The 12,821-nt window shown below is 34.7% G+C and overlaps 1 protein-coding gene and 1 long non-coding RNA gene across 4 annotated transcripts; both read left to right on the top strand.

Annotated features, from left to right (window-relative positions):
- Window positions 1-472: 472 nt before the first annotated feature.
- LOC145123981 (uncharacterized) lies at window positions 473-4,142 on the top strand. The gene is made up of 2 exons (XM_079059189.1): window positions 473-956; window positions 2,961-4,142. The coding sequence occupies exons 1-2, from the start codon at window positions 534-536 to the stop codon at window positions 3,939-3,941; spliced, it is 1,404 nt and encodes a 467-aa protein (XP_078915315.1). The 5' UTR covers window positions 473-533; the 3' UTR covers window positions 3,942-4,142.
- A 5,426-nt stretch (window positions 4,143-9,568) lies between these two features.
- On the top strand, window positions 9,569-12,480 carry LOC145125712 (uncharacterized). Of its 3 annotated transcripts, none has more exons than XR_013716133.1 (7): window positions 9,569-9,938; window positions 10,095-10,262; window positions 11,107-11,268; window positions 11,398-11,498; window positions 11,600-11,689; window positions 11,878-11,942; window positions 12,271-12,480. It is a non-coding gene; the product is annotated as an uncharacterized LOC145125712 (long non-coding RNA). The 3 variants fall into 3 exon arrangements; XR_013716134.1 differs by having other exon boundaries at window positions 11,380-11,498; XR_013716132.1 differs by having other exon boundaries at window positions 11,107-11,498.
- Window positions 12,481-12,821: the final 341 nt, after the last annotated feature.

Raw genomic sequence — 12,821 nt, 5'->3', positions numbered from 1 at the left:
ATTGAAATGTAAATCATCAAAAACAAAACTACAAATCATAGAAAAATGTGTTTCTTGACACAAGAAGTAAAAGAGCTTTAATTATAAATTAAAAGACGTTTTAATTACCAAAGCAAGACAAATACTTTTAAAGACGTTTTTATTGACAAACATTAAGAAAAAAGTATTTTAATATAGGCAATCAACCGAAATAAGTTTCAACTGATTAATAAATTTGGCAAACTAAAACGAACCATTTTTATAATTAATTTAACAATATGGACCGAATCGGGTCATTTCTTTAGCATAAGTAAAAAACAAGGCTAATAAAACAATTGGATCATATTGATTTGGTTACCAATTTAAGTCGGGTATGCAGAGACCCACTGGGCCTAGGTTGGGTACCGTACAGGCGTACAACCCGAAAATAATGTACCTTACGCATCAAAAGTGGTACTCTAGATATCCTCTTAACACACGAATTACAATCGGTTAAATCCAACCTATTCACACAATTTCCCTTTCTCTTCACAGGAAGAATTAGCGGAATAGCCATGGATCCCTACGCTGCTGCTCCAACCTACCCTCCACCACCTTCAGCGCAAATTCAACCTCCAACCCAAGATCCTTACCTCTACAATCAACCACAACCTTACCCCTATTATCCTCCTCAAATCCCCCAACAACAATACCCTAATCCTAATCCTAATCCTGTTTATCAACCCCACCCAGAACAAGAACCCGCTCCGATTCACCCTCCTGGTGTTCCAGTTCAGAATGACTCTAATCATATTGCTGCTTACCAGCAAGGCTATGCTCAACCCCATTTTCAGAATGACCCTTACTACCAACAACAACAGCAACCGCAACCGCAGCAGTTGAGTTATCCCGATGCGGGTATGGTACATCAGGGTCAACAGCAATGGCAGCCGCAGGGGCAAACCGGTGAATTTGGGCTTACTGCGTTGTACCCACCGGTAACCATAATTGTTTTTGTTCACTAAATAACTATGACTTGGGATTTTCAAGAATTACACTCTCGTTATAGGGTATTTGTTATGCATTTATTTAGGTATATCAAGTTACCATTTTGATATTTTATAACTGAGTTTTGATACAAAATGGAGTTCAGAGTGAGGGGTTTGAGACTTCTATACTTGCTGATCTTTTACCCAATTGCTTAGTTGGCCGTATGTTATATGAGTTTCATCCCTAGATTGTTTGTTTTAATTGTTTTCAACTTTGAGATGATGAGGGTGGTGAAGTAACTAAAATGGCACCTTGACTTGAGTTGAGAGTTATGGGCTAGGCATTGCTTTATCACTAACCTATCAACACCAATAAACGTCTTTAAGCTATGTGACTGTGGATCTACTTTTAATGGAACAATATTCCTAAATCCTTCAAACTGATCCTCCTTATAACAAGATATTGAAACTTGGCAAAGTCTAAACTTTTTTTGTTCCCAAAATTCAAAAACTATCAGCTGAGCTTGACAGCTTTCTCGTATATAGCTTGAACAGCCATTGGAATGGCTTCTGTTCAAGCTCAAACACCTATTACTTCTACTTAAAACTTGTTTTTCCCCACTGCAGAACCAATTAGCCACAAGCTCTTAGTCTGTTTGAAGATTTTGCATGTTTTGACTGTTTATATGGTACATAAATATTTCTTATCTTGTAGAAGTGAAGAAGAGGCTTCTGTACAAAAGGGGCAAAGTTTAAAAATTGATTACTTGAACTTTTAAACACCTCTACTATTAACCACAAAAATAGATTGCACCTACTAAGCCTCTCCCTCCTTGACCACAAAACCCTAAAGCAACCATTTGGAACTTTACAAGAGGCAAGATTTATTGAAAACTTGTAAATACTAAATACCCTCATTGTTATGGTTGCTTTATAGTTCTTGTGGGAAACCCTTTTGGTTTTAGATATCTACATGTGCCATTCAGACGAAACTGTAGCCAAAGTTCTCATTCTAAACAGTCATCCAATGATCTTTATACCTTAAGGCTGCTTTTGTTACATGGGACTGAACAAACTTTCTAGGGCTATTTTTGATGATGAGGTGGCAATGTGGCATCCATGTCTTTTTTCCAAACAAGAGATACCTTGAGCTTTCATGTCATGTGTAACAAATGGGGCCTAAAGGGTATCATTGGAAACTTGTATTTTGCTCGTTGGTTGATGAACCTTTCTTCAGGATTTCATATTCAAGCTTCTTGAGGCATGCTGAATCACTCATAGCTTCTTGCAGCAGTTTCTTTGTTGATGGAAGATGGATCTTCTTGAATTTCATGGAAAATTACGAGTTCGTCCTTAGTTCTCCAAAAACGGGCATTGCATAGAAAATGTGAACTGTAGAGTAAACTAACGGTAATATTATTCCTGCTTTCCCACCCCAAAAGGGATACAATGTAACTTTCAAGGTAGTGTTACTACATTTCAACATCAAAATAGATATTGGTTTGCAAAAAATCCATATCATTTTGTATTTGAAATGTAGTTTGCTTCACCTCTAAAGTTAACATTTTCTTTCTTAATAATGTATGCACCAATGCATACATCTCAACTTTGAAGACCAAATCTACGGTTTAGAATTTGATAGTAAGGGCATATTTCTTCTTTGTTTTTTTTTTTTTTTCCCATTAAGTGTTGTTTGGATAAACGATGCTTAAAAAATATTTAAGAAACTGATAAATAAGTACACTTGGGAAAATGGAAGGAAAGAAATATGTAAAAGGTTAGAACTTAATGGGGAAAGCTTCCTTTATTTGAATTTTCATTATTAGGTAGTTCTTTCTCCATTAAGTAAAAGAGAAACACTTATATATATATTTTTAGTGGGATAATAGTATTTCTTGCTATATATATACAACTGTTTAACTTGAAACTTCATTAATATTTATTTACATTAACACCCTCGTTGCATCCTGATTTTACGTTTATACCCTTGTGTGTGACCGAGTTATATTGCAGAACGGGCAAGGCCAGTTTAGCGGTATGGGCAGAGGCACGGGCAGAGGAGGGTTTCGGGGCGGCGGTCAAGGAAGAGGCCGAGGCAAAGGGCGAAGTGGTAAAATCACCACCGAGCCAAAACCACGAGCTATGGCATGGTGTGAACTCTGTCGAGTCGATTGCAACACTCTTGAAATACTCGAAAACCATAGAAACGGGAAAAAACATAAAAAGAATCTAAAAATCCAAGAAGATTTACAAAAACTCGCAGCCAGAACTCAGGAATCACAGATTCCCCCCGCCCCGGAATCAGAAGAACAACAGAATCAGAATGGGTTAAAGAGAAAGATGAGGGAAGTGGAACGGAAACCGGTTGAGGCCGTGAAGAAACAGAAGGAAATCGTACCGTTTATTTGCGAGCTTTGTGATGTGAAATGTGAATCGGGACCCACATTTGACAGCCATTTGAAAGGTAAAAAACATGTTTTTAATCTTCAAAGGTTTCAGGAACAGCAAGCTACTTTGGGACAGGCGGCGCTCCAGGCTCTTTATCCTGCACTTGAAGCACTGTATCCTGCCCTTCTTCAAACAGTTACTCAGAATACTAATGCTTCCACTTCTACTCCACTCGATCATCAACTTCTTCAATGGCTGCAATCTTATTTGGCCCAAACCGGTTCCTCCATTCTTCCACAAGTCCCAGGACCCGTACCTGTACCGGGTCCGGGTTTTGGAGCATTGGGTCCGACCCAAGAAGGACCCGTACCCGTACCTGGTCCGGGTTTTGTGGTTCCGGGTGCGACCCAAGAAGGTCCAAAAGAGGTAACTGGGACCCAGGTGGAGCCTGTGAAGGAGACTGAAATCAAGATTGAAGAAAAAGTGGGACCCGAGAGTGGGACCGGGCAGGTTGAGTCGAATAGGGCAGAACCAGAACAAGAACAAGAACCAATACCAGAAGAAGAAGCAAAAGTAGAACCAAAAGCAGAAGAAGCAAAACAGTGAGAATGTATTTTTTTTTTTTTTTTGGATATGTAAAGAGTTTTTTTTTTTTTTTTTTTTTTTGTTTAGATGTACATCACATATTGAATGATGATGATTAATGTAGTGTTGAATTTGAGTGTTGGCAAGATTAGTTGTTTTGATGATGGATTGTTATTTACTTAAAGGGTCTCAAAGAAATGGAAAGTTGGTTGGTTAACTTTATGTTTTGTATAATTTCTCTCTTATTTTATGGAAATAACTTGTACTGTTTGGTTGTGGTTAGAAAGATTCACCGGTACAAATTTAGTTTAATAGTTGCTTAAACATGGGAAAATGCCTTGAAAAAGTAACAATGTTTTGTTTTGTATACGATTAGTTCATTTTTTTTTCAAAATATACCATTTAACTTTCTGTGCGGATTATGTTCTTATGACCTGTTGTAAGTTTTCAGATAAAGTATGCATTTATTGATGACAGTCATCCCCGATGAACTTCCGGTCATTTTCTCCGACGTGATATGATTTTTTTCGGCGATTTTCGATTATCCGGTGAATAAGTATCTTGTCCCTATTCTTTTTTGTCATTTCTTTCGAAGTAAATTACAATTTTGGTCTTTGGGTTTGGTCAAATTCGTACTTTCAGTCTAACCTTTGAAAATTTGATAAGATGCATTACGATGGTTTAAAGAAAGTGCATTGCACATCTTTAGTCAATTTAAAAAAACCATTTTATCATTACTCTTATATTTTTGTTTTTGTTTTATATATATATATATATATATATATATATATATATATATATATATATATATATATATATATATATATATATAACTGTTATTTTTATTTATATTTATTTTCATTTTCATTTTATTTTATTTATTTATACTTTTTATTATTTAGATTTTATTTGACATTTTTTCGAATATATTGTTTATTGTTTTTTACATTTTGTTTGTTTATATTTTTTTGAATAATTTTTTTCTATTTTTGACGTGTTGTTTGAATACATTTTTTTTGACGTTTTGTTTGTTTATATTTTTAAAATATTTTTTTTGGAAAAAGTGTGAAAAAGTTCGTTAAATGTGAATATTATTAACACAGGTTAGGTATAAAATTATTTTTTTAATAGGATTAGTTAGTGGTAATCATATTAACCGATAAAACCGAACCATAACCAAATTAATAGATATAACTATACCATTTTAACCAAGCAATTACTAAAAGATATGGTGTAGTTTCAAATTTTGATTAACCGAATACATATAGTTCGATTATAGTTTTCATCTAAAAACAAACCATTATAAACTGAACCAAACAAAAAATATTAATAAATGTTTTTAATATAATATAATATTAAATATGGTTTTGTAGTTATATCAGTAATTGAAAATTCAAAGGGTAATTATTTGGAATTAGATAAGATAAGTAATATCCTATCAATACAATTATATATATATATATATATATATATATATATATATATATATATATATATATATATATATATATATATATATATATATATATATCAAATGGCATAAAAACCCTTGAGTCTGTCTAAAATGTTCTGTTTAACCCCTGGCCACAGTTTAGGTCCAGAGAAAACGGGTAGTTGTCCAATTTGTGTCGTAATTGCCCTATTACCTAATAAACATGTTTTTAACCGGTGACTCTCACTTAATTAGGAGGGCACGTGCCGATAACCACAATGAGTGGGAAGATGGATCAACTGGTTCCCCCCATTTACCTCGTATCACCCTCTGTTACTCTCAATGCATGCTAAATTAATTGCAAACCCTAATTTACTTACACTCTCAAATTGAAATGGAGGCGACGCCACTGAACACCAAAACCAGTTGGATTTCTCAACGAAGGCGATGGATTTCTCAGACGATGTCTTTGGTGGTTTGTACGAGCCATTCGCAGGCCTGAATGAGATGGATTTCAAGCTGCACGGTATCTACATGGATCATGAACCTCATAATGATTTTCTATCCCATCTGAACAAATGTAAGGATTCCTTTCTGAATGTACTTCTTAGTGATGATAATCTACGCAATTCTAGCATAGCTGATGAGGTTAGAGCACAAGTTTATCATGTTGGTGACTGGAAAAGTGATGAAGAGGTTATCGAAGATAGAGAGAAAGTGAAGAAGAAGCACATAATTCATGATCGAAATACAATATGGGATCTTATGGAACCCAAGTTAGGTGACATGTTTGAGTCTATGGCACAACTAAAGTTTTGTATGCAAAACTATGCAATGACAAACGAATATGGGCTGTATTATGAGAAATGTGTCAGAAGGCTTGTAGAACTAGTACCCAAAGGACTTTTGTGGATAACCAATGAAGCAACACTTCTCTGATCTAGGCTCGAGCTTATCATTCGCCCCGCGATGAACGAAAGCCTCGCAACCCCAAACTTTTATATGTGCTAGAGAAGGACGTGTCCCACTCCACATCTCAGAGGATGTTTTAGCAACCTTCTTAATGGGTACGAGGTTTAGGAGGTGGGCGGCTGTCTTTAAGGCATACCCCAAAAAGATATCGAAAGTGTAGCTCGACTCATCATATATCGAACCATGTCTAACAACATTCAATTTCTCCTATTAGCCACACCATTCAACTGTGGTGTTCTGGGAGGAGACAATTTTGAAACTATTCCACAATTCTTAAGATGATCGTAGAATTCAAGACTTAAATATTCTCCACCCCTATCGGATCAGAGCATCTTGATCTTTCTGCCCAATTGGTTCTCTAGTTCGTTTTGAAACTCTTTGAACACCTCAAAGGTTTCTGACTTATGCTTGATTAGATAGATATATCCATATCCGCTAAAATCATCAGTAAAAGTCACGAAGTATCTTTCTCCATGTCTTGTGGCAGATTTGAACAGTCCACAAACATCTGTGTCGATGAGATCCTACAAGTCCTTGCCTGTTTCACTGTGGCCTGTGATGACGACTTTGTGATCTTGCCAAGTAAACTAGACTCGCATACATCATCTGACTTGAGGTCAAATGATTCCAAGATCCCATCCAATTGGAGCTTGGAGATGTGCTTCTTGTTTATATGGCCATGTCAACAATGCCATAACGATGATTTATCTAATTCACTACTAGAAGAACCAACATTCATTAATAGTTTATCAACTCCAACTACGCAAACAACACTTTCATACACACCTTTACAACGACTAACTTTGAAAATAAAACAACCATTCTTATAAACCAAAATGTCACCATTATCATTTTCAAAAGAAAAACGACAATCATCCTTATAAAGTGCATGAAAAGAAATAATGTTTCGTGCCATATCAGGCGAAAAACAAAAATTTAATAAACTAAGATAAACACTACCACCAAGCATGAACTCATAGTTCCTAATCCTTGTAACAACTGACTTGTGCCTGTTTCCCATGATCAAGTTGAGCTCACTATGCCTCAACTTCCTACTTTGTCTTATTCCCTACATATCAGAGCAAATGTGAGTACCACATCCTATAACAAGAATCCAAGAGTTAGAAGTAGTTGTGCTATGGAGTTATATCATAAACATACATGAGGTTCCAATCACCTTGACTTAGCCCTTCTTAAGGTCCTCCAGGGTATTTAGGGCAAATACGCTTCCATTGTCCCTTTAACTGGCAGTAAAAACAAATGGCCTCACTTGGATCAACAGAAGGAGCTATCTCAGCTTGGACCTTTCTTTTAGGACCTTGGTCAGACTTTCCACCCTTGGCCTTTCCCTTTCCTTTGGGATGATAAATCCTTTTCCTTTTATCATCTCCATGATTAATGGCCAATGTGGGGTCGACGAGCTGAACAGTCTCTTGTATGCTAGCTTCAGCTGCTATTAACAAGTCGTGAAGCTCCATGAGGGTCATATTAGGATCATCCATTTTGTCCATAAGGAATTCAACAAATGAAGGTGGAAGAGAGAACAAGATCCAAGCCATGATCTGCTCCTTCGTAATCCCAACACCCAGATTAGTCAGTATATCAAATTATGTTTTCATCTTATGAAAATGCACACTTATAGATTCCCCAAATTTGTATTTTGCAGTCCAAAAGAGATTTGGTTGTCTCAAACTCTTCAACTTTCACATTGAGAGGATTGGATGAAATTTTAGAGTTTTGAGTTGGTTGGTGAGCAGAAAGCTCTCACGTTGTGAGCTGCGACTACAAGTTCTATCAATTATGAATTTTTCAATCTTCATTCTTTCATTCAATTTCACACAAGTATTTTCAGAAAATATGGATCTAGGGTGAATGTAATCATGAAACGATGGCTCTGATATCACTGTTAGGTTTTCTACGCATCAAATACACTCTAAACTAGGTAGTGGAAAAATCGAAATTACGATATACCTAAGTGTACATGCAACCTATGGATCTATGGTTTCATAATAATTACATATGCCCTATAAAACTTAAATACAAAGGAAGAATCACATACCTCTTTGGCAGCCAAAGATTTTCGCGCTTGACTCCTCGTGCATTCCACCATGTTTGGATGATCAGGACCCAAAACAGAATCCCTCTCTTGGTTCACACCCAATGAACTCAAAAGAGTAGAATAAAAAATAACTAGGAGGGGATGACACCCATAAGGAGAGTTCTTCCACAAGGAGGGAGAAAGAAGTGGCGAGAATGAGCAAGGAGGAATGAATCCCTGAGGCCCTATTTATAGCCTTGGATACCTCCTAGTGTTTTATCCTCAAGCCCATGTGGGATAGGATAGCCCTATGAACTAAATTTCCCTTATCCAAAGAGAATTTTTGTCCACCACCCTTCTTCCTACGTTTCTGGAATATTCCTGATTAACCAACTATTGATTAATTGATATTCAACCTTTCTATTAATTAAACTGTTAATTAATTTCCAAAATTTTTTCCAATTAGTTTCTCATTAATTATTAAACCATAATAATTAATAAAGTAATTCCTCCTTTATTTATTCAGCTTAATTTGAGTCTTGAGGGCAACCCAAGAGGACCCTATTATTATTAGAAATATTACCAATAGTTGATGACCTTGGATACACTTTCCAACAAGATATCCTACAAAGATAGTAAATTAGGATTAATAAAATGTCCTAAAAATATAATAAGATATGATCATTAAATATCCGTCTGTTTATCGTTTCTAGTCTTGTTTAGGATGTGTGTTGATTTTTAAAACAATGTACTCCCAAAATAATTTATAATAAATAAAAGAAATATTTTATATATATATATATATATATATATATATATATATATATATATATATATATATATATATATATATATATATATATATATATATATATTAAAATTCTCCATCCTTAGCTAGAGTAAATTTGCTAAGGATGGGGCAAAAATGGTCCTTCCTTTATATATACATGTTCAATTGTGTCCTTCTAATAGACTATTTTAATTTTAGGGCAAAAATGGTCCTTCCTTTATATATACATGTTCAATTGTGTCCTCCTAATAGAAGATTTTAATTTTAGTCCCTGGCCAAATTGGTCCCAGATTTATACACGTGTGGGTCGGTGTGTTAGACACGTTGCTGCACTGTAGACCATTCCACCGCCTCTCTAACCTAAATCAGTTGTTGCACCACCATAGACATAATTCACTACCATCATCTTTATCTTTCTTTCCTGTTTCTTTTTTTTTTCAGATCCCTCCACCGCCTAATACACGACGCTTCTTCTCTGGCGACAAAGGTTCCGGTTCACGCCTTCTACATCTGTCGCTGCTCCTTTTTAAAGAAACAGACGACGCTTTCTCGACTGGCTCTCTTCTTCTTCTTCTCAGATTTGTCGACCTCCACCAGCTCCTACCCTAGAAAGTGAGTTTCAGAATCGTCGGCGCCCACAAGCCCTAAAAGCGCCCCACCGATCGAATCTGTTTTGATTGTTGTTCTTCTCCATGGAAGCGCTACACCCAAACAAACCCATTCCTTGATTAACAGTGTTTCTTCACATTGAACACACCATCGTCTGCTTTGGTTGTTGCCGTTTGGGTAAGATTTCACTGAGCTCTTAATCATCTTCTTTCTCTGTCTTATCTTCTTTTGTCTGCAATTCTTTCGTATTTTGGGGGATTTCGGTTAACAATGTCCGGGTAATTTCCAATTTTTTTATATGTTTTTTTTGGTTTCGATGTTCTTGCTGTGAAGACATGGGGGATTGGAGTTTCGGGAGAAGGAACCAAGGCTCGAGGATATTCAACTTTCAGGTTCACAGTATGTCATAGATGGAGTATTTCGGTATTAGATCGACGATTTCACCCATATTATGTCAAAAAGCTTAAAGCTTAAGGTTTTCGAGGCTACAAAGAATGGCTGGTATGCTTAATTTTCCAATTATACCCTTTTGATTTCTCTCCCTGTTCACCTTCTTTGCTAATTCTTTGTTATTTCCATACAAAAGTAAGTGAGGTCAAATAGCCTTATATTTAAACAACGATATGTTCTTTTACTTCCAAATTTTTACTTCACATTTGGTATGATTAGTACTCCTGATTATATTCCAACTAGAATTGAAAAACTTTGGAAGTAAAGTGAAAATGAGAATATGCTGTATTGTTTGGTATGATGGAATCGTAAAAGGAATGGAATGGTTCATCCCATTCTAAGAGTTGGAGTTAAAAAAGTTGTTTATTTTGTCTGATTAAACGGAATTGGATTATTCTTGAAGTAATAAAACTATTTTTATTCCATCATGAAGTAGAATGGGAATCTGCAGTATAAACTCTTTTTAACTACAAATTCATTTATTTTTTATACATATTATGTTTACATTTAAAATTTATTTGGAATAGTGAAATTATATAATGATTAATCAGGCAGTAACATTACTCAGTTGTGTTATTAGCAACATTTGTTTTTAATATTTTATATTTTATGGAATGTTTGGGTGAATTATGTTAATTATTCTTTCTATTTATTTTAAAAAAATGTTTTGTAAAATTGTTTTTTCTAATGTACGCATCTGCTACATGTGAATCTTTACTAGAAAATTGCATCATATCAATGCTCACTGCTTCAGGTTCTTTCCATTCTACTATAATTTACTTATTTGCGATATCTATTTAGCTTTTACTATATAAATCTCATTGGTTTTGAATGATTAATAATATAGTAAAAGGTTTTTTTAAAATATGTTAATTAAGATTAATTTTTTTCACAGGAGAATCATGGTAGAGCCTGTGTGGATTATGTCATATTTTGACGAATTGGAATTAAAGATTCCATTCAATAGTGGAACTAGAATTGAAATTCAAGATTCCAAATGTCCCGAAGGAAGGAAAATAGAAAGCAACACTTAGGTTCCACAAACCCGTCCTCATAGGTAAATTGTGAGGTTATTGATTTATAGGGTCTGTAATTACAAATTAACTAATTTTCCCTTATACATGTTATATTAGATTATCTTTTTAATATTCTGATTTGTTAAACATAGAAAAGATTTGGTTTTCAGCTACTTGCTGAGAAATATGTAGAAGATGAAAAAGCATTTTTTTACTATGCTTAACCACATGCTAAACTCAGCAGCTTGGAAGTACGTTTACTCTTACGAAGGTTTGTACAATTTGTTATATTTTTGTTCTAAAATAGTAACCTACTTATAAAGTTTCGTTATTTATAACAACCTACTTTTTGTTAAATTATCAATTTGTCAGGGATTTTCAATCATGATGATATGTTCAGCTTGCTGGAGTTGCTGCAGTTGAGGTGACAAGAGGCCTCACTATTGACTTCACACATGCAAGGTATAATAAATTAACATTTCAGTAAGCAATTTCTTATTTAATTTTTCTCAAATAGGACTCAAATGAGTCGCCTAATGAATGACATCTTCATGATGTCATGCACAACCTTCTGGTATGTATGCAAACCTTATCTGTTAATCCTGTATTTTTTTACTTTATTTATCGAGATATTTGGTGTTAAAATGTAGAGAATCTTCTATGTAGCTAAATCTTCATTCTCACCGGCACATGCTTCGGAAGCGCAAAAGTTCTGGTAAATAGCGTCATACTTTGTACTTTTATTTTTATTCTTATTAAGACATTAATCCATTTATTGTACCTTCATTGTTATGACAAATATAGCATGGTATTTTCATTTATTCTACAAAAATAACTCATACGCAAATAGATGAAAATACTTTGTTGTCTAGGATCATATGATGGTTCACATTCTTTCACTCATTTGGGTCATCTTTACCAAAAGTCATGAGACTTTGTATTAGAGTTCATTACTTAGATGAAATGGCTTATCAATTCGTATTTGTATTTTTTTTAAATGTTATCTACCTTCTTAAACTTTTTTAATTTGTTCAATTGTGCAGGTTAAGGTGATGAATAATAATGGATAGGGAGAAACAAGGTAATAAAGAGTCTCTCCATAGGTTGTAGATGCTTTATGGTTAGTAGTTGTATCTAAATTATGACTATTATCCGTTTGTAAATACGTGAAATGTAGGGAGAATAGAAACATACTTTACCGCAACTACCAATTGAAGCAATGTACAATACTTTCACACAAAAACGACACGTTCCAACCCCCGCAACGCGGGGGACACTCATCTAGTTTGTAATATACTTTTGTGTTATGTTCTATATATATATATATATATATATATATATATATATATATATATATATGTGTGTGTGTGTGTGTATACATATATATATATATATATATATATATATATATATATATATATATATATATATATGCCTCGATCCAATTTCCCCAAGTCCGCACCGCCCGAAGTTTTCGCCGCCGAACGGGGGTGTGACAGATTGGTATCAGAGCTACAGGTTACAGCGAACTAGTAATTCCTTAGAACTACGACTATAACCTAAGGCATAAACTCTGAATTAGATAAACCTAATA

This window comes from Lactuca virosa, chromosome 7 (genome assembly GCF_052849685.1).
Source record: "Lactuca virosa cultivar CGN04683 chromosome 7, Lactuca_virosa_CGN04683_v6, whole genome shotgun sequence".
Lineage (NCBI taxonomy): Eukaryota > Viridiplantae > Streptophyta > Magnoliopsida > Asterales > Asteraceae > Lactuca > Lactuca virosa.
Note: the sequence above shows the minus strand (reverse complement) of the source record. Positions and strands in the feature narration are given on the sequence as shown.

Bases quoted from the DNA above. Each gene is read 5' to 3' on its own strand.
- LOC145123981 (XM_079059189.1), top strand. From the start codon at position 534: ATGGATCCCTACGCTGCTGCTCCAACCTACCCTCCACCACCTTCAGCG. The intron at 957-2,960 runs GTAACCATAATT...GTTATATTGCAG, and splicing joins TTACTGCGTTGTACCCACCG to AACGGGCAAGGCCAGTTTAG.